The sequence below is a fragment of the Bos mutus genome, chromosome 19 (assembly GCF_027580195.1).
Source record: "Bos mutus isolate GX-2022 chromosome 19, NWIPB_WYAK_1.1, whole genome shotgun sequence".
NCBI lineage: Eukaryota > Metazoa > Chordata > Mammalia > Artiodactyla > Bovidae > Bos > Bos mutus.
Genome location: NC_091635.1, coordinates 26,765,091 through 26,788,614, shown reverse-complemented (window position 1 = coordinate 26,788,614; position 23,524 = coordinate 26,765,091). Strand labels below are relative to the sequence as shown.

General features: G+C 57.3%; 1 protein-coding gene across 1 annotated transcript; it reads right to left on the bottom strand.

The window, feature by feature from the left end:
- Positions 1-155: 155 nt before the first annotated feature.
- Positions 156-8,760, bottom strand: PPP1R1B (protein phosphatase 1 regulatory inhibitor subunit 1B). The gene is made up of 7 exons (XM_005897998.2): positions 8,258-8,760; positions 6,582-6,642; positions 6,286-6,308; positions 5,794-5,869; positions 2,472-2,669; positions 1,035-1,154; positions 156-946 (listed from the first exon to the last, which is right to left on the bottom strand). The coding sequence occupies exons 1-7, from the start codon at positions 8,336-8,338 to the stop codon at positions 897-899; spliced, it is 609 nt and encodes a 202-aa protein (XP_005898060.2). The 5' UTR covers positions 8,339-8,760; the 3' UTR covers positions 156-896.
- Between the last annotated feature and the right edge of the window lie 14,764 nt (positions 8,761-23,524).

Genomic DNA, 23,524 nt, shown 5'->3' with positions numbered 1-23,524 from the left:
CCAAAAGGGTTTGGAGCTTGTCTGCAGTCAAGGCTCCAAGTTAGAGGACTGGACACTGGGGTCGAGGACCTGACTCTTGGATGACCACCACATAGGGAAACCTGTTACCTCCTCCCTCTCCTTTCCCCTGAAAGAGAAGTCTCAGCACAGTTATTTACAAAGATTTATTACAGGTTCAGGCCGGGAGTCAGGGAAGAGGGGAAGGGGACAGAGCAGCTGGAGGACAAGGAGAGCTTGGCTCCCCCACCATGTGCCCCCCTAAGGACTTATTATACTAGGTGGCATTCCTGGCATCAAAGCACACATAAAATGCAGCAAAGCAGTCTCTGCCAGTCCATCTTCCAGGCACCCAGGCTGGGGAGCAGGTGATAAGGGGAAGATTTACCAAAAGCTGAGGCCGTGGAAAAGATGCCTGAATTCTGGGCCCTGGTAGAAGGCAGTGAAGGGGTGATGACTTGGAATTGCCCAGGGGATGGAGAAAGATCTATGGGCACTTACAAGTTCTCAGTATCCCTTTTCCCCAGATCTTAGGGTCCTGCCCTGTGGGTTTCCTACGCCCAGGGGAGAGGGTCTAGGGAGTAGAATTGTGAAGGATGAATCTTTGTCCCCCATTTACTGGATTTCCCAATGCAAGCTCTCCCATCCCACCTCCTGCTGGGTGTATGGGGGAATGACTGGCAGGGGTAGGCATCAGGCAGCAAGTGCCCAGGGACTCTGGGCATCAGCCGAAGTTGGGCAGACAAGCAAACACAGACCAGCCTTAGTCTTCTAAAAGTCAGAAGCCGCAGCCCTAGCAAGTGAGAAGCAGGGTACAAAATAGGGTGTGAACAGAATGGGTTTCTGGAGAACATCAATGCCTCCTCCCACTTCCTTCCAGGAGATGCAGGGCTGGGTGCCTATGTGCCAGGCTCAGGGTGGGCAGGGCGCTGTGGCTCCTCCCCGGGTTCTGCAAAGCAAGCAGAGGGACTTAGGGCCTGGCTATGCCCACCAAGATCCCAGCCCTGCCTCCTCAGCCCCCCACTCCCAAGTCTCACCATTCAATGCTGGGTCTTCCACTTGGTCCTCAGAGCTTCCGTCTCTCTGGGGCCCATCCAGAGGAGGCGGGCGCTCCCAGGGACCCTCCAGACCTCGGCCATAAGTTGTCTTCTGCCCAGCTGGGGACAGGAAAGAAGGGATAAAAACACGAGCTCTGAGTATCCAGCTGGCTGTCCTAGAACATGAGCCAAGTCCAGCTGCTGGCTGAGACCAAGCTTTCTGAGGGTGTCACAGTGGAGTGGAGTGAGCACTGGACTAAGACAGTGCCTCCAGCGACTAACCACATGTCTTAGATAAGTCATTGTTACCTCTCTGAAGGGGCTGGTAGGAGGGAAGTTCTGTAGACTGCCTTAAATAAGATAATAGTTAACACCCAGTACCAGCACCTAGGAGCCACTCCAGGCTGGGTGGCAACTGATATTTGTTCCTTGGTCGTCTTGCCGTTTGACCCACTGCCTTGCCGCTCTCCTGAGAGAACAGTCTCCTCTCACCTCCTCTTCACCTGTTCCGGTGGTGTCAGTGGGAATCAATTCAGCTCTTCCAGCTGAAGCTTTTGCTCCCACATCTGATGCCCCCACTGCCAATACAGAGCAGAGGCCTACGCTATTTTGAGGCGGGGTGCAAAGAGTGGACACTGTAAGGAGGGATGGTTGGTTATTTTTCATCCCCATAAATAATGGGACCAAAACATTTGAATGTGCATTCAGAGGGTGAGAAGTGGCCAGGAAAAAATAGCCCTGGGAGGGGCTGAGATCTTCCTGCCTAGGAATTCTTTGGGTCTTGGGACCCGGCTGTGTAGATTTTGGGATCTGGGGTCTCTAGCTCTGAGGCCTTCTGTGTCGGTCTTAGGCCCCTCACTGGCCTCTCTCTTCCCAGGCAGTTGGGGTTGGAGGTGCAGACAAGTGGGTTGGTTCTTGAATCCTAGATTCTCCATCCAGACACTAGAGGGCACCCTCTCACCTCCAGCCTAGGAAATTAGAAAAGAGGGAGAGAACCACAGGTTCCTGGAGAGAAGGTATCAACCAGTCCTGTGTCTCCCAGCAGAGACCACATCCTGTATCCAGAAATGCAGGCAATGGGGGCCCTGGACACTCTTAGTCCTCTATCCCTGATCTCTTTACACCTCCCAACGGCCATGGATGGGAAGTCCTTTCTTGGGTCTAGCCTCAAACCTCATGTAGCCTTGCCTTAATTTTTAGGGAAGAGAGGAATTATTAGGGAAAACCTGATAGGGAGAGCAACGGAGTCAAGGATGGGAACAGCCCAGGTGTCAGGTAAGGCTGAGTGTGAGGCATCCTGTGGGGTGAGAGAGTGAGAAGGCCCTTTACATGTGGGAGAAATTGTAAAGTGGGAGGGGGTGTCCCAGGACACTCAAGGAGGACCCCACCCAAGCCCATGATTGGTGAAACTCAGGCTTCACAGCCCCTTCCGCTTACCAGATCCCCTGCTGCCCTTCAGGACTTCCGCCTGGCTGTCCTCCTCCTCCTCTTCATCCTCCTCCTCTTCCTCCTCCTCTTCCTCTCTTGGGTAGCCCAGTTCCCGCAGCTCCCCCAGCTCATCCTCCTCCTCCGAGGCCTGGTTCTCACCCAGGTTGCTGATGGACTGCAGGTGAGACTCAGCAATGCGCTGGACGGCTAGCACAGGGGGACCAGGAAGGCACGGGTCAGCCAGGCCTGAGAAGCAGCCCAAGGCACAGGAGAGGAACGTGGCCCAACCCTCAGCCTCCTTCCTGGGGGCCTGGGGCAGAGCTCACCCCTGCAGGGGTCTAGTTCAAACAATACAGGCTGCTGGTCAGCCTGCTGGGGGCCAAACCAGGGCAGAAGCAGCAGGGGGTAGACTCTTGATCCTGTTTGGCTCTTAAGCTGTCCAAAGATGCTGGGCCCCAGAGGCCAGCCCCAGGCATCTCCCCACGCCATAGGGTGCCAAGCTGGACAAGACCAGGCGGGCACAGCAACAGCTTAACATTCCTTGGCTGGGGGAGCTTGTCTACCAGCTACAGCCCCTGGAGAAGGTACTGGACTGGTGGGCCGGGCCCCGGGGCATTTGTCCCTTTCAGTTTCTAGGGGAGTGCCCAGCCTGCTCACCGCTCACCCGGATCCTGCCTGCCACCCCATACTGGGCTTGGTCCCCACTCCCTGGCACTGCTCCATCACAGATGCTACTCCACACACCCCTGCCCCAGGCTCTAAGAGGCAGGAACAGCTCTGAGACTGAGGACACAACAGTCTGCAGCCAGTGACGTCCTTGCCTGGGGATGCAGCCTGCTCAGACACGGCCCCCACAATCTTGACCCACATCCCCAAGCTTCAGCTCCCTGTGCAGTGACCTAGAAAGCGGCAACCACCACCCACCCCCCCAACACCACCAAGGCCTGCTGGGATAGGACCTAGGAAGGGAACAGTGTGGGCAGCTGGAGAGAAGTTTCCAAAAGATGGAAAGGACGAGGGGGTTCAGAGAAAAGGGCCAGGGCTGGAGGACTCTGGGAGAAAGGGAGGGGCGAAGGGGACCCTGGGAGGCGTGGCCAGGGCAGAGGCAGCAGGGGGCCGGGAGCTGGTGGGATTTTGGAGCGTTCGGGTTACTCGAGGCCCAGAGACCAGATGCTGAAGGGCTAGGGGCTGGGGTTGCTACAGCTGCTTCCTAATCCGCAGGCAGCCCCTCCCCTCAAAAAGCCCGAGGGGGTAGATCCAGGCTGGAAACCTCCTGTACAGGGAGCAGGGCCTGGCTCTCCTGCCAACTCGGGGACAGGCACAGAGGGTGTATTGTGCCTGCCTGCTGCCCCGTCTGGCCCCAAGCTCCACCCGGTGCTTCCTGCTAACTCTGGGCAAACTACCCAGGCAATAAAAGCACAATAAATTGCCCTGCCTTGTCCTTGGGGACTCAGCAAAGCTTCACCTTGAGCCAAGTGCAAGAGCTCGGCCTTGGAGAGCCCTCTTCAAGCCAAGACTTGGTGTCTGCCCTTCCTTGCGGACTCTAGGCTTCTCCCCCAACCAATCCCCCAACCCTGCCAGGGGCTTTCCTTTGCCCAGAAAGGGGCGAAACCCACAACATACAGTGCCCTAGAAGTTCAGAAGGGTCCTCTGAGGGTTGGGGAAAGGAGGAAGGAGGAGAGGAGGTGGCAGCTCAAGCAGCCGGGGGAGGAGAGAGCAGTTCTTCAGTTCGTGAGCCGCAGCGACAACAATAGGTGCGTGCAGCCCTGTGCAGGGCCCCGTGAGAGCCTCCCTCGTGCCTCGCCTGCCTCGTGCCTCTCAGGGCTCTCTGGGGTCTTCCCCCCCTCCCGACTGCCTCCTCGCTCTGTCTCCAGCTCTGGGACCCTGAACTCCCCCCAACTCAAGTCTCCCTTTTGGAAGCTCCAAGGTCCCCAGCACAGCCCCTCTCCTGGCCCCCTCCCGGGGCCCTGCCTCTCCCTACTCAGACTCTCCCAGGTCGCAGCCCAAAAGGGCCGGGGGCGTGGGGGTGCACATTTCTGGCCAAGGCAGTCTGCTTGGGAAGCACCCTGGTCTGTTCTCTTCACACCCCCCCACCCCGCCCCTTGCTCACAACCAAGAGTCCAAGGGTGGTTCTTCCCTCTCATGTCCACTTGCCCCCTACTCAGCCCAGGGTGTGGAGGAGAGAGACTTCTCATGTTCTCTCCTCAGAAGATGGCACCTCCTCCCTCACGCCTGCTTCAGGGGCTGGCCTCCCCCACATCCCTACAGGTCGGAAGGCCTTCCAAAAGCTACACCCAGCGCCCGCTTGGCGTCTCCGCATCCCCTCTCCTCTCGTCTCCTCAGTCCCTCTGCTCCCAACTGAGGCAGGCGGGCTGACAGCTGCACCTGTTGACCTCGGCCGGTGGTTGGGAGCTCACTAAACCCAAGGACGGAGCTCTCAGCACATCCTTCAGGCCTCCATCTCTCCCTCCATGGGAGGAGGGGGCTGGCCAGGCCAGAAGAGCTGGAGCTGAGCTGGGGGTGGGAAGGTATCCTAAGGCTTAGTGAGGAAGGGACCCTCCCCACATGCCCACCTGGCCCACCTGTTCCACCAGGTGTCTCTGCCTCAGCTCCCCCGCTGGAAGCCAAGTCTCCAGGCAGCCCTGAAGACCCCCTGTGATCTCACACCTGCTCCTCCCTCTCCCTGGAATACCCCTCTGCCTGGCTCGCCTATTGAATTCCTATCCATCCTTCAAATCCCCTCTCCTCTGTGGCTCTGCCAGATGCTTTGAGGTGAAGGCCCCCAGGAGAGCTGAGGCTAGATCTTACCCTTATTCCACCCCTACCGGGGGGCCTGGCATACACGAGGCGCTCCATAAGAGAGTGCTATAGGAATGACCTGCCTTTGGGGATTGAAAGGAAAAGCAGGAACAGAAGCAGCATTGGTGTGCAGACCTGTGCAAAAGGCCTGGGAACGGGAGGGGAGAGCAAGGGGTGCGACCCAAAGAAGGTGCCCTGGGAGGGGGGAGGCGGTGGAGGTGGTTCAGCGCATGCTTGCAGAGGCGGCAGAGGGCTGAGTCTCTATGTCGAGGCCTATCTGTTACGTACCTCTTTTCTTTCAACCCCGAAACCTGATTTTCAGACCCACACCACCCTTTTCAGCCTCGGGGAGCCTTGTTTTTCCAAGGCCACATTAAGAAAGAATTGGTCTCTAAGTGGGGGTTGGGATGGGCACAAGACAATCCCTCCCCATCAACGAAAGCGCCACATTCCCCCCACCCCGCCCCGCACACCCAGTGTCAGCCCCTTTCCAGGGGCCAAGGGGACAGGCAGACCATGGGTTGGGGAGTACCTTTCAGCGAGGGGGGTGTGTAGGCACAAGGATTGGATCTCTTCGACTTGAGGTGGTGCCCCTCTCCTGAGGCTCTCTGCCGGGGAAGTGCCAGGTTAAATGGGCTCACAGAGCCCCTTCCTGTAACCTTCCCTCCACTCCCTTCCCCCACCCTGCCAGCCGCCCAGGGCAGCTGCGTTGACTAGTCCCGCCTCGGCCTCAGGTCCAGAGCTCTTCCCACCAGGCTGAGGCCAGCTGCTGGCTTTGGGAGGGGCACCACAGCCACGGCCTGGCTCAGGGCGGGGACCCTGGATTCTGGAGGCCCAGCCTGAGTCTGAGCAAAGACGAGGGTAGAGGAGGATCTGTATCCTGGCACCAGGCATTCTCACCAAGGTGCCAATTGATATGCTAATGTCCTCCTGGGTGGCACCCTGAGCTAGCTGGGAAGTAATCCCCTCCATCCCATCACCAAGGGCCTGGCATCCCTCCTTCCAGCTGCCCCTGGAAACTCACCTGGTGGGGTGAGGCCTCCTCCTCTGGGGAGGCCACCGGTGACCGAGCCAGGAAAAAGAAGAGAGAAAGAATCCGAATTATTGGTACTTTCCCCCCAAATTCAGTCAGTCTCTGGGCCCTTTCCTTCCCGGTGTTGGGAGGCGCCTGGTCAATAAATGAGCCCAGTGGAGTTGGGCTCCTGGACCTTAACCCCCCATTCTCCATTCAGTCTCCTACTCAAGGGACTTTGGCAGGGGCCCCCAGAAGGCATCACAGTTAGGGTGGGGCCAGGACTAGGGGGCAGGGAAGGGGCCCACCTGGTGAGGAGTGCTCTGAGAGCCGGAACAGCATGGCAGGGGTTGGTCTCCTGCGCCGGATCTGAGGAGACAGAGACGGGGAGAAGGCAGGGCAGGACAGACCCTTGCAGCCCACTCCCCACCCCCCACCCAGGCAGCAGGGAACAAACTGTGCTTTGGAGTCCCCAGGGAACCTTTGAATCAAAGACTGTCAGAGCTGAAAGGGACTCCAGAGCTCACCGAACCCCCTCATTTTACCGAGGTGAAAACCCAAGGCTCAGAGACTTTCAGCAAAGAGCTCAAAGCCACACAGCATGCCAAGGCAGAGAAGGGCAAGAAAAGCCCACCACTGGCTGCCAGCCAATGCCCATCTCTCTCCATGGCTACTCCAGAACCACCACCTCCCTTCATATCTTCCCCTGCCATGGCCCTCCCTCTCCCCTTTATGAAGACATCAGACCTCAGGACCCGACGCTGAGTGTGGAAGGTGGCATTCACGTGGCCCTGCCCACCTAAGGTCAGCTCAAGGGCTCCAAAGAAACCAGACTCAGCTGCAGAGGGAGGCTGAGCCTGAACAGCAGGCACCTCCAGCCTCAACCTGAGGCTCAGATGTGCACCTGAGCCCTGGACCGCCTGGGACCTGGGTCTGGGCCCCTTCGGCAGTATCACTCAGGCTGTGGAACTCTTCACCCAGTCCTCATAAAACCTCCAAAGTCGCCCTCCTTGGAACATGAGCCAAGCTGAACAGTGGGGGGGCACTGAGTACTCCCAGTAACTCCCCCACCCTTCCCCCTAGCTTGGCAATCAGATCAACTGTCAGTTAATTAGGTCCTCTTTGAGCTCCAGGGAAATGCACAAAGAGAACCAGGTGAATTATGCTGAAACTGCCACCTCCCCCTGCCAATCTCCCAACACTGCCCTCCAGATCAAAAGCTGCTTGGGCTGGGGATCAAACCGGTCCCCCAGGCACCCCCCCCCCACAATGCCGTCTCTCTGCAAAATGCCTTGGCCCCCCTCTCACTGCTCTGTTGGGTACCAGCTGCTTCTCAACAACAGCAACAAGTGAATGGCTAAGTGGAGGGGGGAGGCGCCTGCACAAAACTCATGTCTCTTTCGCCATCACGCCCCACATCTCATCCCCACCTTTGGAGGCCTCCGGTACCCAGTGCCCAGGAAGGCTGTCCAGAGGACTCAGATGTCTGTGTGAGGACTTCTGGCTTCTGGGATGACTGGTAATCATTTCCCTCTCCACCCGCCCATGTTGTGGCTTTATCTAGCGGTTAGGACAAAGCTCGGGTGACCCCAGCCCAGGTATGCAGGGTGAGACTAGAGAGATGGCCAGAGCGTGCGGCAGGCGGGCGCAGGCCCGCTCAGTGTAACGGGTCAGGGGACCATGTTGTCACACCAGCGGTCCCCGGGGGACCCCAGAGAAGGAGGACACTGCAGGGTCCAGAGGACAGTCCTCCCACTCTGGGGCCGCCCGGGATTCTCCCGCCCAGGGATCAGGTGAGAGGCCCCGGGAAAAAGTTACAGGAGTCTCCGGCGAACTTCACGCGCTGCCCCGCGCCCCCGCTGCGTCCGAGGCGGGCCGGGCGCCCGCGTCTCCCAGGCCGGCTCCGATTCCGGAGCGCAGAGGAGTCGGGGAGTGGGGGTTAGGGTAGGGGGGCGCTGCCAGGGGTGGGGCGCAGCCCCCTTACCATCTCCACCTGGCGGGGGTCGAGCTGGCTGGGGGGCGCGGGCACGGAGAACTGGATCTTCTTGCGGTCTTTGGGGTCCATGGCGGGCGGGGCGCGCGTCGTGGGGTCTCGGGCTGCGATCCCGGCTCCGCTCCCCCGCGCTGCTCCGGGCGCCGCGGCGGCAGCGGGTTGAGTGTGGCAGAGAGGAGCTGGAGGGCTGTTCACGCACAGATAAAAATACCGCGCCGGCGAGGGGAGGGCGCGCGGGGGTGGGGGGCGGCCGCCGGCTCGCGGCTCTGGGGCTCCTGGGTGCCGCGGTCCCCTGGCGCCCGCACCTCGGGCTCGCGGGGCTGGTCTCTGTCCCTCCTTCCCTCGCTCTCTCTGTGTCTCTCCAACCTTCCTCTATCTCCCTTGCTCCCTCTCCGCGAGTCTCCCTCTGTCTCTGTTTCGCTCCGTCTCTCCGGGTCTCGCCCTCCGGCCCCAGCCTTGGGGTCCGCAGCCCGTCCCCTCGGCCTGGGACTGGCGCCCGGGCGCTTGGTGGGAGGGCTCAGGAGACAGTGGCCAATGAGCGCCGAGGAGCGTGTTCTCCCGGGCCGGGAGGAGGGCGGGGAGTGTGAGCCAGGGCCGCGGGAGCGGCCTGGGAGCCCCCTGCCGACTCCCCAGAACTTGAAGCTGCATTATTGATGGAGTCCAGCAGGGAGGATAAAGGGGGGAGGCCGAGGGGAGAGGGGCCGCGGGGACCTGGGACTCTGACTTTAACCCCTTCCTGGCCTAGGTGCTTGGAGTTTCACGGGGAGGCTGTGAGGTCGTGGAGAGAATAGCACCAGCGTGTCACGCTGTGAATGGGGGTGTCCTAGAAAGCGAGTGAGCGTGAAGGAGCGGGGTGTGCGTGGGAGGACACATGTCAGTCATCATGGCAGGGAGTGTGTGAAAGTGAGTGCCAGGGACCCTGTGGTGCCTAAAGCTGGGGAGTGTGTGGGGCGGGGTGGGGGGGGGGGCGGTCCGTGTGGTGAGAGAGTCTATGTGAGTAAGTGTGTCAGAGTGTCAAGGATGCAGGTGTGAGTGGCAGGGTGTGGGAAGACCGTGTGTGCACGGGGGAGGGGGCAGGGTGGGGGAGGATGTCAGAGGCTGTCAAGGTGATGGGCAGGCTGTGCCAGCTCGCAGCGGGGTGGGAGTACCCTCTGCACAGGTCCAGCCTGAAGAGTAGAGGGGGGTAAGGTTGTGATCCTGAGAGGGCTCTCGTGGGGGTGGGGGAATGTGTCCATGCTGTGAGGTACCCTGGATCCACGTGTCTCCTGCCTGTTCTCCCCAGATATGATGTGGGGGAGACAGAGCCAGCTCAGGGGGATAGAGTTGGGGGAGTTGGGGTGTACACGTGTCATCACGTGTGAGTTTGGTGCAGGAATAGAGCAAGGGGGAGAGGTGTGTGTGTGCTCACTTCGGAGGTGTGAGCCTCTCTCTCTCTGCAGAGGTGTTTGCATGTGTCTCTGAAGGGGGGAAAGGGGAGGAGATGGCCCTGTGGTTTGCCGGGTCCCTGTTTATTTATCATGCGGTGCTGGGTGCCTTTGCAGGAACTGGTGTTTCCCTCTTTGGGCCTGGGGGCGAGGGTCTGAATGCCACTCTGAGCAGGTGTGTGTGTGTAGACTTGTACGTGTGTGTGTCTTCCTGGGGCTCTGTTTGCCTTGGCTCTCTCCTCTCCTGGTCACGCTCAGGCCTGGAACAATCAGGAGCCCCCCTCCCCCAGCCAGCAACTTTTCCCCTCCCAGGCCAAGCATGCTGGGCCCTCGGCAGAGCGAGAAGGAAGCAAAAGGCCAGTGGAGTCTTGTGAAAGTGGGGTCAGGGGCACAGTGCAGCACCCCAGAGTCAGCGCCTACTCTGGGCATGAGGAGAGGGCACAGGAGCACAGAACTTTGCCCATGGGTGCTGGAAGGCCTGGCCGCTGGACGGCACTGCTCCCCCACCCTCAGGCCTGGCTCAAGTCCCCGCTGTGTTTGTTGACTTTTATGCTTGTGGGGAAACAGCCAGATGCCAGGTCCCTGGGCCTGGGGTGTGGGCCTCTCTGGCAGTCCCTGGTTTGGCCCAGACCCCTCTGTCAGATGGGTTGTGGTGGGAGGTGGCAAACACCAATTTGGCAGTGCCCTGGGAGGCAAATGAGGAGGTCACAAGGGTCAGAAGGGGCACAGGAAAGGCACAGCCCAGGCAGTAAGCTGTGTGGCCACTGGGCCAAGAGGAGGCTGAGAGGTCTGTGGCTTCCAGTGCTAGGCAGGTAGGAAGGTCCTGCGTGGGGTGAAGGGGACAGAAGACAGCTGGACAGATAATGAGGGGACAAGGAGAGAGAGTCATCGCTCCCAGGGGAACCTCAGGACCTACTGGAGCTGAGAGGGCCTTTGGGACCACAGTTGATGAAGCTCCTTTGGCCACGGAGGGCCTGTTCACAGAGGTTCTGCCGAAAGGATTGGAGTTCTGGGTGGCCCTGAATCAGGAAAAGTTCCCTAGACCCGGACTGGGGCAGCTAGAAGGGAGACTCTCCTCTCCTGGGTAACCCTGGAAGAGGGGGTCTTTGGGCATAGAGAGGAGGGTCTTTGCTGTTTCTTTCAACCTTTACCCAGGCACCTGCAGCTCTGGCTGCTAAACCCTGGGGTCAAGTGGGATGGGGGAACTTGGCTCATAGGGGTACAGGCACAAGGAACAGACAGGAAGGAGAAGGAAGGATGGCAGAGACAGGAGGTGACAGAGAGAGAGGAGGGGGAGGTAGGAAATGTGGAAAAGAAAGAGCGAGAAAACACATGTGAGAGATGGAGAGACAAAGGGAGAGAGAGGAAGCCTCACGACAGAGAGAGGCAGGAGACAGAGATGGAGAGAGAGTAAAAATAGCTCCGCATTAAGATAATTGCAGCTCACAGCTCTGCCCTCCGTTAGGAATTAAATGAGGTTTTATTACTTTGATTTTTCTCTCCTGGATCCTACGACTTCTCAAGAACTTGGGGAAAAGTTTTTCAGGTGGGCGGCCAGGTGGCTGGGGCTGCGTGGGTGACAGAGGAGGAAGGGACAGGGACTTCTGGAGGCTGGGGGAAGTGTGGGCAGGGGCAAGGAGTGGGGAGGGTGTGGCGAGGATGGGGGAGTCCACCTGGGGCTGGGAGAGGTGGCCAGGGTCAGGCATATCCCAGAGCAGCTGAGAAGCTAGGGGCCAGGGTGACCTCCATTCTCTCTTAGAATTAATCATATGCAAATGAGATGTAAAAATAATGTGCCACTCCTTGGTTATTATTCTTGAGTTAGAAGCACTGGCGGTTGGGTCCAAGGAACAAATTCAAGACCTTGCTTGACTTAACTCCAATTAAGCAACGGGTCTTTCTGCTTGGACTAACCAAAAAGTTTGTCATAGGGTGTCTGTTAATGTACAGAGCAGGTTTGATCACACATTTTGAGCACACCATTTCTCTCACATCATTGCCTGCTGCCTGCCACAGCGCCCGGCATACAGGAGGCACTATGTTCACCTTCTCTGGAAGCTTGAAGCCTTTGCTCTCTTTGGGGGAGGTAGGGAGAGTGGCCAATCGTGAATATTCCCTCTCTTCTCCCAGGCAAGATACAGTCTCGTGGACAGAACATAAACTGCGGAATTGGACAGACCTGGGTACTGTGTGATTTTAGACAATAAATGACTTAGCCTCACTGTGCCTGTTTCCTCCTGCCCCCAAACCCACCTCACATGGTACCTGTGACGATTCAAAAAGATAAAATTAATAAAGTCCCCAGCCCAATACAGGGCTCCTGGTCAGTAAAGGTTCCAGCTTGTCTAAAGGGTTTCTCTGGTGGCTCAGATGGTAGAGAGTCTGCCTGCAACGCAGGAGACCCGGGTTCAATCCCTGGGTCGGGAAGATCCCCTGCAGAAGGGAATGGCTACCCACTCCAGTATTCTTACCTGGAGAATCCCCATGGACAGAGGAGCCTGGCCGGGTACAGTCCGTGAGGTCGCAAAGAGTCGGACACGACTGAGCGACTAACACTTTCTCAAGAGCGCTATGGATGCAGTTCCGGAAATGGCCAGCAGGTGGCAGAGTTGACCAGGGTTTGGGCTGCCGAGCTGCTGGCATTGCGGATCGGTGGCTGGGCATCACACTCCTAACCTTGGCACCACGGAGTTGAGTTTAGCTGGCTGGGTTGACATGTGCAGCTGGAAAGGAGGTCCCCCGAAGTCCTGAGAAGCAATCTTAGAGAAGCCAGGGAGCGTTAGCAGGGCACACTGGGGCATCTTTCCCTGCCACTGCTGGTGGTGAGGAGGGGGGCAATGGGGAGGGGGAAGAGGATGTTGGGGACTCCAAGACCCGCCTCTGAGAAAACCCCTGGACACCGAGAGGAGAGAGCAAGGGCACTCGCAGTATGGACACTGGTAACACCAAGACAGGTGGCAATCATCTGAGCATTCACTGACACACATTCATTTATTCATCCATCATCCAACCCTTGGCCCATTCAATAAATTCACATTGAGTGCTTTTTTAAAAAACTCTATTGAATTACAGTTTATATACTATAAAATGTGTCAGTAAATATAAATTAAAATATACATTTCTATGAGTTTTTGAAAATGTTATTCAACACATGACCACTACCAACACAGATATAGAATATTTTCATCACCCTCAAATGTTCTCTTTTGCCCTATCCAAGTCAATCTCCCCTCCCCCCTCACTGGGTGTATCTTAATTGTTAGCACACTATTTTGAGACATGTCCTACCCACTATCTGTCTTTGCATCATCACCTTCCTGCTATAATGCCCAGAATACAGTAGCACTAAATGCTTTAGAGGCAATGGCTTGAGGAATGAATCAATAGATTAATTGGCAACACATGGCATATAGAGAGCATTACTCTGTAGTGGCCACTGGGCTAGACCTTTTATATGCATTAGCTCATTCAATCCTCAGTAGATTCACTCCATTTTACAGATGAGGGAAATGAGGCTCAGAACTTCTGCCCACAGCCTGGGTTCAAAGGCAGATCATCTGACTCCAGAATTCCCACTCTTAACTGCTGTCTTTAATACATTCAGGATGGGCGAGTAGAATTCTTGCATGCACTGAATTGGGCTTCTCTCTTGCTCAGCATTGGTCCCAGTTTCTCTCTCTCTCAGCCCAGATATGACAGATCTGGGTGGGAAGCAAAAATCAATGTGTGGAGGCTGCCCTCTGGTGGCAGATATGAGTACAGCGGTATCTATGCCCTCTGGCGCCCCCAGGTGGGATGCTGACGAGAAGAATGAGCAAGCCTACAGCCCACAGCGGGGCAGCCTCGGCCCGGGCACCTGGAGACCCCCTGCTCTGGCCACTGCCTGGTGCCCCCCGAGGTGCCAGCTGAGGCTGCCCCCAAAGAACGCCAGCTGCCGGAGCCTGCCGCCTCCCACCCCCTCCACCAGCCTCACACACACTCCAATCCCGGTCCAGTCGGCTGCTTCCATTCCCTGAAGAAGAGGCCCTAAAGTTAAAACAGCTGTTAATTTATAAACCAATTTTTCCGTGACTGCTTAATAAATCGCCAGCAGCTGCTCTGCCCCCCCTCCTGCCCAGGCACCCGGCCCCGAGGGCTGCATGGAGAAGCTCAGAGCCGCCAGCCTGCCCCTCCTGCCTCCTTCCCCCAACTCCCTAACTTGCCCCCAATCTCCCAGGAACTGGGCATGTTTGGGGAAAACCCCGATGAAACCCCAGCTTCTCTGGGCTTCAGTGGAGGGGAGGGGAGGAAGATTTTTCTGCAGCCCAAAGGCCATTCCAACACCCTCTAACCCCCAGCCCACGACTGCCTGTTCCAGAGGGTAGGTGTCCAAAGTTTCTTAGTTCTTGGGAAGATGCAGGTCCCTATTCCCTAGAGAAGTTCCCTGAGCACCTGGGAGGTGAAGGGACCCTGGACTCATCCCTGAGTGCACTGGAATCCCAGTTCCCAAATCAGGGTGGTCTCCCTGACAGATGCTAACAGACTCACTGACCCTGCTGTTCTCTCAAGGGGGGAAATGGTGGGGGGCAAGGAATGCTGGGAGAGCTCCCTGTTCTGGGGAGATGCCCACACACACTCAGTCCCAGGATAATGAGGGGAGGGATCTGGGCCTTTAGAATTTACACTTTGCCCAATTTCCACTAGCATATAAAAGGCACCATGAAAATCCACACGGGGTGGGGTGGGGGATCTTGTGAATGGCAGACAGGAGACATGTTATTTTTATCTGCAAGTTCCAGGTGAAATGTCTGCTGCTACTGTATTCTGCTACTGACTCTGCCAGGCAAAAGGGTCAATCCAGCCATGCCCCTGTAGATACAAGGAGCTCAGATGGAAATGGGGAATTGTGTAGTAAAGCACATCAGATTGGGAGTTCAAATCCCTGTCTCCCACCTACTAGCTGTGTGACTTTGGGCAAAGAGCTTCTCCTTCCTTCCTCGGTGTCTCCATTTATAAAACAGGGATAATAATTACACAACAGTTGTGAAAATTAGAGGCATACAAAGTTCCTGGCACATAGTAGGTGCTTAACTTTCTCATCCTTCTGCTGAGATGAGAGCAGAGACTGGATCTCCCAGCTGCCCACAAATAGCAAATCTTGGGGGTGGGGTGCTCAGGGGATTTCCAGGGGTCGGGGCAGATAGGCAGTCTGGGGACAAAATTAAGAAAACTAAGCAGAATTTCTGAGTTCTATGGTTCTGACTGCGCTCTCTCATTCTGGGCCCTTCTGTTCCCTCACATTCCTCTATCCCCACCTCCTCCTGACTCAGGTAGCCATGGTCTTTCCCCAGTCTGCTTCTTGGGAAAGAAGCAAGAGCTTCCACCCCACCCTACTCCTGGAGCCCCCACCTCTCAAAAAGCAAGTTGTCAAAGAAACGAATCGCCAGTCCGGTTTCGATGCATGATACAGGATGCTCGGGGCTGGTGCACTGGGATGATCCAGAGGGTTGGGATGGGGAGGGAGGTGGGAGAGGGGTTCAGGATGGGGAACACGTGTACACCCGTGGCGGATTCATATTGATGTATGGCAAAACCAATACAATATTGTAAAGTAATTAGCCTCTAATTAAAATAAATTTATATTAAAAAAAAAACAAGTTGTCCCCACAGTCTGTCTAGCTGAAATCCCTTACATTTCTTCTCTTGTTCTAGAACCTGTCAGGCCCTTTCCTGCCCCACCCCCAGAGACCTGCTGGCCTCTGCGGTTAGTGGCCGGTGTGAGCCTGGCTGACTACATCCCCCCTGTACACCCAGAGCAACTTAGTCACCCTCTCTGAGCCTTGGGTTCCCCAGCTCTAGCCTGGGGAGAATCCCAGTCCCTCCCTCTTAGGTTGCATGAGACACCACCCATGAAGTTCTTACCCTTACCACGGGGCCTGGTTCTCTGCAGGTGCTGAGGACATGATGGTGGAGAGAGAGGTGGCAAAGGGTGGCAAAAAGAACCTGGGTGTCAGAACTGGACTGTCAAGCCCCACTCCACTCCTCGCAGCTGAGTGACCTTGGGCAGATTGCTTAACTGTCTCGTGCCTGCGTTTGTGTTTCTCCATCCATGAAAGGGCGTGTGGTAGAAACTACGTCACTGGGGCGTTGTGGGCCACCTCGAATTCTCAGAACAGGTCTCCAGCTGAGTAAATGTGCCCCCAGATTAACAGTATGGTGAGCTGCTGTCACTGTTACGGGCCCCACTAGAGCACTGATTCTTTTAGCCTTGCCCCACCAGGGGCTTGCCGATGCAGAAGGTTGGAGGGTGAGTAGAACTGGACTAGAGACTCTGGTATTGGGGATCCCGGCTCAGGACAGGCCCAAAGCCTCCACTTCCTCAATGTTCCCACCTCTGACCTCCCCCTAGACCCTGGCTTGGGCTCAATCAGGAGGCACAACCGTCTGCCTCCCTGAGTCAATGGTCCTATGAAGCCGCCAGCCCCCTCCCTGTGCTGAGGTCCTGACTACCTCCCAGAAAAAAAGAAGGGTCCCAGGGGCCCACTCAAGCCTAGGACTGCTCTGCCAGGGTGCCAGCTGGTGCCCATGGGGGTGGGGCAGCAGCTTGATCGTGTGGAAAGGAAAAGTTGGAGGTACCCCCAGCCTTGGTGGCCCCCATCAGAGGACGAAACAAGATTAGGGCACCCAAGACAACCTAGAGGCTTTCTCCCCCTGGGGATCCGCTGGGGTGAGAGCTTGGCTTGGCCTGCCCGGTGCCTTAGTTTATTCGGCCATCCTGGAGATGGAGTCTTCATTTCTGTTTTCCTGGGGCCCCAAAGGCCTTGGCATTGGCCTCTCACAGCTCCTTGCCCTCTTTCCTTTCTTAAAGCAGCCAAGCTCAGCCTCCTCCTCCTCCTCGCCCGGATTCTCTCCTTAGAAAGCACCCAGGAGTACCCTTAGCCGGGAGGGGAGGAGAAAAGCCACCCCGGTGCCGGGGACCGCCTCCGCAGGGCGCAGGGCTGCACCTGCGGAACTGCCCAGGGCCGGGGTCGCCCCGCGCTCCGTGCCCCGTGCCGCTTCTCGCCGCCACTGGCCCTTTAAGAGCCTCTCCGCGCGCTGCCGTCCCGGATCAGCCAGAGAGACCATTAAAATTTTATGCAGAATGAAAATGGGCCAGGTCTCCAGCTTCCTCGCTCCCATCCAATGATTTATTACTCGCAAATACCACAGAACTAATTAGTATAGTAATTAATTAATACGCATTTGCATATTTGCATGTGCAATTAGTGCAGTGGAGTGATTACTGGGAGAATGAGGGGCCCCGGATTGTCAGATGTGAGGGGGAAGTGGCCTGGAAAAGAGTTAGTGGGAATGAACTTTGTAGGGAGCGCGAAGGCGGGGAGGGAGAGGGAGGCGAGCGGGGCGAGGCGGGGGGGACGCTGGGGCGCTGGGCCACCTCTCGGGGCGCGGAGCGGCCGCGCGGGGCAGCTCGGGGTCCCGGCCCGCCCGCGGCCACCGGACGCCGGTCGAGGGTCGCGACCTGGGCGCCCCCCGCCCCGCCCGCGGCCCCGCCCCGCCCCCGCCGCGTGGCACGGCTCCAAGCGCGCGCCTGATTGTTATGCATTGTGTTTCTTGTTGCGAGCGGAGCCGGGCGGAATGGGGCTGGCACAAGCTGTTTCCCTGCCACGCGGCGGTGGCACCTTAAAGGGGCAGCGTCCTCTTCCCGCAGCCGCCCGCTGCCGCCTCCGCCCACCCCACCTCCCAGCTGCCCGTCTGACCCCTTTCCCGGAGACGACTGGCGGCCGGAGCCGGGCTCGAGGCGAGAGGGCGCGTGCCGGGGCCTCCCAGGAGGTGACGCGGCCCCACAGGGCTCGGGGCGCGTGCCGAGGGAGCCCGGCGGCGGTAGGGCAGGCTGCGAGCCGGGAACCGGCGGCCGGGGCGCTCCAGGTCCTCTGCTGGGCACGCGGAGCGGGTGATGAGGAGAGATCCGGGAGAAAGCTGGAGTGAGAAGGACAAGGAGGAGTACCAGGAGCTTCCTCATAAGACACCGCTTCGCTTCCAGTCCTCACAAAGATTCTGTGCGGCAGGGCTCCTTATTCCCATTTTACAGAGGGAAAACAGAATGACCTGGCAGGTGGCTAGTGATCAAGCTGTAAACTTGGGGTTCCAGCTGGTCTGTCCATCCCAAGTGCTCAGGTTGGAGCTAAGGCCAGAGGAAAGAACTGACATTTCCCCAGGGGGCATCAGGGAGGGCTTCCTGGTGAAGGAAGCATCTCACCAAACCTGCAAAGGTGAGGAGGGCACCTCCTAAAGGAGCTGAAGGCACAGGGATACTGGATGGATAAACCCCATGTTTGATGTGACTGCACCTTTCACTGTTCAGAGGGAGCCCCCCCCCACCCCCAACCACCACCACCACCTACCCATGAATAGAACTGCAGAGACCCAGGCAGGGATACTGGCTCCCATTATGTGGGGGCCTGGATAAGAGGCACACCCTTGGCACTGTATCTTCCAAGGGCACCCTCCTTTCCCTCTCTACTGTAGAGTCTACTGGTTCCATGTGCTAAGTCACTTCAGTCGTGCCTGACTTTGCGGCGACCCTATGAACTGTACCCCTCCAGGCTCCTCTGTCCATGGGATTCTCCAGGCAAGGATACTGGAGTGGGTTTCCGTGGCCTCCTCCAGGGGGTCTTGTCTCATGTCTCCTGCAGTGGCAGGCAGGTTCTTTACCACTAGTGCCACCTGGAGAGCCCACTGGTCCCACAGTGTAGAGATAATCTGGGTTTCAGAGAAAGGAACACCGTATGTAAAAGTGAGTAAGCGGCCGGACTCAGTCAGACAGAGCTTGGTTCCAATCTGGGCTCTGCCACTTACTAGCTATGTAACTTTGGCACAGCAGCCTTAACCTCTCTGTGCTTCAGCGTCTTATCTTCAAGTGGAGTTAACTGTCATCCCACATCTGAGGTCATGGTGAGAATGAAATAAGATTGTGTGTGAGTAAAGCCAGGGCCCAGCACCGATAACTCTACCGCTGTCATCTCATTATTATGGATTATGAAATATTTCATTATTACAGAGAGCTCTGAAGCCCGAGGGACAGGAGGACCCGCAAGAGGTAATCAGGTCCTCATTTCTAGTCCCAGCTCTGTCCCCACTTCTGTGACACCAGGCAGGTTGCGTCCCCTCTCTGGGATGTGGTGTTTTTTTTATCTGTAAGGTGGGGCATTGGGCCACGAGGCTCCTACCCCTCAACTGTTCCCTTCTTTCCCCATGCCCCCTAACCCTTCAGGGTACTGAACTAAGGAAGTAACAGCTAAGTCGCATTCACACTGTCCTGGGCTCCAGTTTCCCAGGGACTAAACCAGGAGGTTAAATTATGACCTCCTGCCCTGCTGGCCCTGCTGTCTATGTGCACCCTCCGTGCATGGCTTTTTGAGGCTGCCCTTCTGGGAGCACCAGCACCACTGCAGCTGTGGGTCATCTGTGCCCACTGCCAGCCTCAGGTGCCACCATGCACCAACGCTTGGCTCAGGCATCTGAGAACTTTCCAGTGCCCGGCTCCCAGGAGTCCCCAACCCAGCTCCCGGGTGGTTCTGATGTCCAGGGGAGGAAATCAGGACATGCCCAAGTCATGGGCAAGTTCATAGCAGAGCCCGCCTGGAGGAAAGAGAGCCTGGGACGCACACTGTCCTGTGCTCTTCCCACTGCCCTGCACTGCCCCATTGGGTGCCCTCCATCTGCTGTCAGTCAGGACTTAACCACCCCCCATCAGTGCAGAGAGAGGCAGCAGGTGGGCACGTGGCACGATTCCCATTTTACAGATGAGGAAGCAGAGGGTTACATGATTTGATCAAGGCTGAGACCCTGCTAAGTCTGGTGCTCTTTTGACTACCTTGAGCTCCCTCTTCGTCTGACTGCCTTCCTCTGCAGGCCGGACCCGTGGAGGGGCAGGGGCAGGGGCAGGACATCACAACTGCTCACATGGAAAAGTGACAAGGAAAGCAGAACAAAGATGTGCTGATGAACAGAACTTCAGGAACAAAGTTTTGTGTTTTTTTTCTTAAATACAGTTTATCAGGGGCTTGAGGCCAAACCAGCCATACCTGGATGGGGCAGTTGCTGAGGCAGCACTTCCACACCTGTTTGTTCATTTGATGCTCAGCAGGCATCTTATTGTAATGATCACACCCATTTTACAGAGGGGAAGGCTGAAGTTCTATGTCAGTGCTGAGGTTGGGGGGAGACTGAGGGGAAAGGGAGAGGAGCTTCCTATGGGCCGGTGTCCTGCCCTGGCTCCAGCATTCAGTTTCTGGGCAACGAGGGGACAGGACTTTGTTGCCACAAACACTTACTGAGGATTTCATGGGTGTTAGGCCCTTTACTAGTTACTGCCTACCAGGTGAGAGAGACCTGTGAGGCAAAGGTCATGGCCTGCACCTCCCTGTCATCATCATTTAGTTGCTGAGTTGTGTCTGACTCTTTACCATCCCAAGGACTGTAGCCCACCAGGCTCCTCTGTCCATGGGATTCTCCAGGCAAGAATACTGGAGTGGGTTTCCATTTCCTTCTCCAGTGGATCTTCCGGACCCAGGGATCGAACCTGTGTCTCCTGCATTGGCAGGCATATTCTTAACCGCTGAGCCACCAGGGAAGCCCATGCCTCCCTAGAGGTGTGCAAAAGGCATTAGTGGAGTCAGAGGAGGTCATCTAACCCAGAGAGGCTTCCTGGAGGAGGTGATGCTTAGGCTTAAAAGGTGAAGAAAGTGGAGGGTGCTCCAGGCAGAGGGGACAGCCTGAACAAGCTCACAGGTAAGAGGCTGGTGAAAGCTGGAGGAGCTTAGAGTGGCTGAGGAGCAGAGTTCAAGGCAGGGACAAATGTACAGAGAGAACTGCACAGCAACCAGATCCAGTTGTCCCTAAGGAACAAGGCCTGATCCTAGGGGTGATGGGAGCCACTGAAGGTGCCCAATGAGGGGAATACCACCTTCAGATTTGACTTTTCCATAGAATGGGCAGGATGAACACCCCCAGTCCTGAGGAAGCCAGAGGAGCAAGGGCCTGTGGGAAGTCAGAACTTTCCAGGGAGGAGAGGCTGAGCCAGACCCACAAAAGAGGGTTGAGGTAGTAGGGGTGGCTTTGGGGAGCAGCATCAGCAAAGACGAAACGGCAGTGGGAGTGGGACAGCTCAGTGGTGTCCTGGGACCTCAGCTCCCGTTCCTGTGGCAAGTTGCCGTTACCCCATGCGAGGAAGGTGTGGGGTAGGACAAGGGGTAGGAGAGGGCCTCTGAGCCTGCTGAGAGATATGAGGCCCAAGAAGGGGGGCTGCTGCTGGGCAGGAATCCCCCAGGAGGGGGAGGCAGTGAGGGACCTCATGTGGCCTGAGTCTGAGCTTCATGCCCAGGGAATGGGGGCCCAGCACCCCCAGACTCAGCCTCCATACACAGAGCCCCCTCTCTGAGAGCCACTCAAAGGAAAACCTGTGACCCAACCCCCCCATCCCAAGTCCTCCTCCCCAGACTGAAATTTGTGCAGAAGGCAGGAGGAGGAGTCTGTGGGCTCCAGGCTTGACCTGCGACCTTAGAACTTACTGCTTTAGGAGATTCTCTGGAGAAAGGCTTCAGTACCCCCAAACCCTCTAAGTCAGTTAGGCAGTAATACAAGGAGCATTTATTGAACACCAACTCTATACAACCTGTGTGAAGCCCCAGACTACTGAGATATAAGGTAAGTAGCCACCACAGTCAAGTCAGGGAGACATGGGTGAATGGTTTGTCCTAACAGTGGGTGGTAAGTACTGAAGTTGCCAGGAGGAGATCCAGGAAGACACCCAGGAGGAGGTGTCCAAGCAGGACCGCTCTTGGTGAGGAATGAGAATGAATTTAAAGAAAAAAGAGACTCAGAGACTAGAGCCCATTAGGAAGGAGCTCTTTTCAAAACAAAACAGGGCCCAAAAGCCAGAAGGCAAAAGTTATGGGGCACAAGTCACTGTACTTTTGGAGCAAGGGAACAATCCTGCGGGGGCTGGCTTTGCAGGAGGGCTAGTGGGTCTCCTCATGGCCCTCTGTCCCAGATTAGGGAGGTGTGCAGCAGGGGTCCGACTCAGGACTTTCAGATCAGGGCTGGGGCTGTAGGCAGGTGCCCACCTATCTTTGGGTGGGGCCTGGGCCCAGTGCGGGAGCCCAGGGTGCAGGCAAAGGAAGTCAGAGAAAATCCTAGTGGTGAGCTGGAGGTCAGCACAGGAGGTCAGCACTGAGGATGGGGGCTCCACCTCACTGGTCCTCCCCCGCCCCCTCTCCGGTGGCACCACAAGGCACGCAGCCGCATATCACCCGTGCCAGCCCTCACCTCCCGGCAACGTCGCCGCATTCTCAGCCACGCCATCTGGCGTGCCCGCCGCTCCCCAGAACACTGCGGCGGGCGGGGGGAGGGGGCAGGTGCCCACCCCAGAGCCAGGAAGAAGCGGCAGGTTCCCCTCCCCCACGTCCTGTCAGACTGGAGGTGGACAGGGGGCTGGGAGGGGGCGGCAGACTCTGCGGGCCTCAGGACCTAGGGGAGAGTCACCGCGTGGGCAGTGCCAGCCTGCCCCCTCCCCTGCCGCCTTCCCCACAGCACACTCAGTGCCAGGAGCACGGGCCCTCCGAGGATCCCCGCATTCCTGCCCTTCACCTCAAATCAGAGCCAGGGGGAGAACAGCAGACTGCCCCTCCTCGTGAGGCTCCGGCCCTCACTCTTCACCTGCCAGACCACCTCCGCCTGGGAGGCCCCCGGAGATGGAGTGAGATGGAGTGAAATGGCCGAGGGGAATGGGCACCTGAACGCTAACCTACTTGCTCCCCACGGTTTGGCCCTTCGGTGGGAAATCAAGTCCCCTTCCCCAGCACACTTGCCCCCACCAGTCTTATTTGGGGCATGGTGATGTTGGTGGCAAGTGTCTGGCTAGGTGTCCTTCTGGCTGTCTGAATGGAATGGAGGTTTACAGATTTATATGTGGGTTTTTTTTTGGTGTAGCAGGGGGCGTAATGAGAGCAGCTTTATAAAACATTCTCCAGTCCTCTGAGCAAGAATCCCTAGACTGCTCAGGAATGACCTATCCCCTCCGGCTCTCTCCCCTCTACACCCCCAAGGCCCCACCCCCACCCCCAACCCAGGACCTACGCCTGCACAAAATGGCCGCCACCCCTCTGAGGCAGCCATTTTAGGTGCCCAGACAGTGGCCTCCCCTGGGATGGGGCTATGTCTCCATGGGAACCTCAGACCCTCAGCTCCAGGCTCCCTGGATGGGGGTGGGTAGCAGAAATGGGAATCTTCCAGGCCTGCCTGAGATGCCTACCCTTCCGCTTTCCCTCTCAGAGACCCAGAGGGGACCAGGCCCCTCACCAACTCCCTTCCCCCAATGCCAGGGGGAGGAACAGATGGCATCTCTGGGTGTCCTTCTTCTTCCATCTCCTTCCTTCCATTTCTGGCTCTTTCTGTCTCTCTATCACCGCATCTCTGCGTCTCTGGGTGCACGGAGAGGAGCACGGGCGTCCCTGTCTGTTCATGCTTGTTCCTGTGTATGTGGACACGTGTGTTTTATACCTCTTTCAAGCTCATGTCTAAGGCGGGCCCATCCCACACCTCCCTCTGTTCCAATTTTCCCCTGTTTTTTATTGTATCTTCTAAAAAAAAAGTTGAAATGTGTCGAGTGAGAAAAACTTGTTCCATTTTTCTGAAGGAAGAAAAGACAGGGGCAGCAAACAGACTGAGCGGCATGAAGTTTCCCATACCCCCAGGCACGTCCCCCAACCCCTCAGGCCTCATTCTCCTGGGGTGGGGGGCCCTGAAGGGGGCTGAGGCCATTCCTGAAAGGAGATGGGGAGGGATGCAAGCCCTC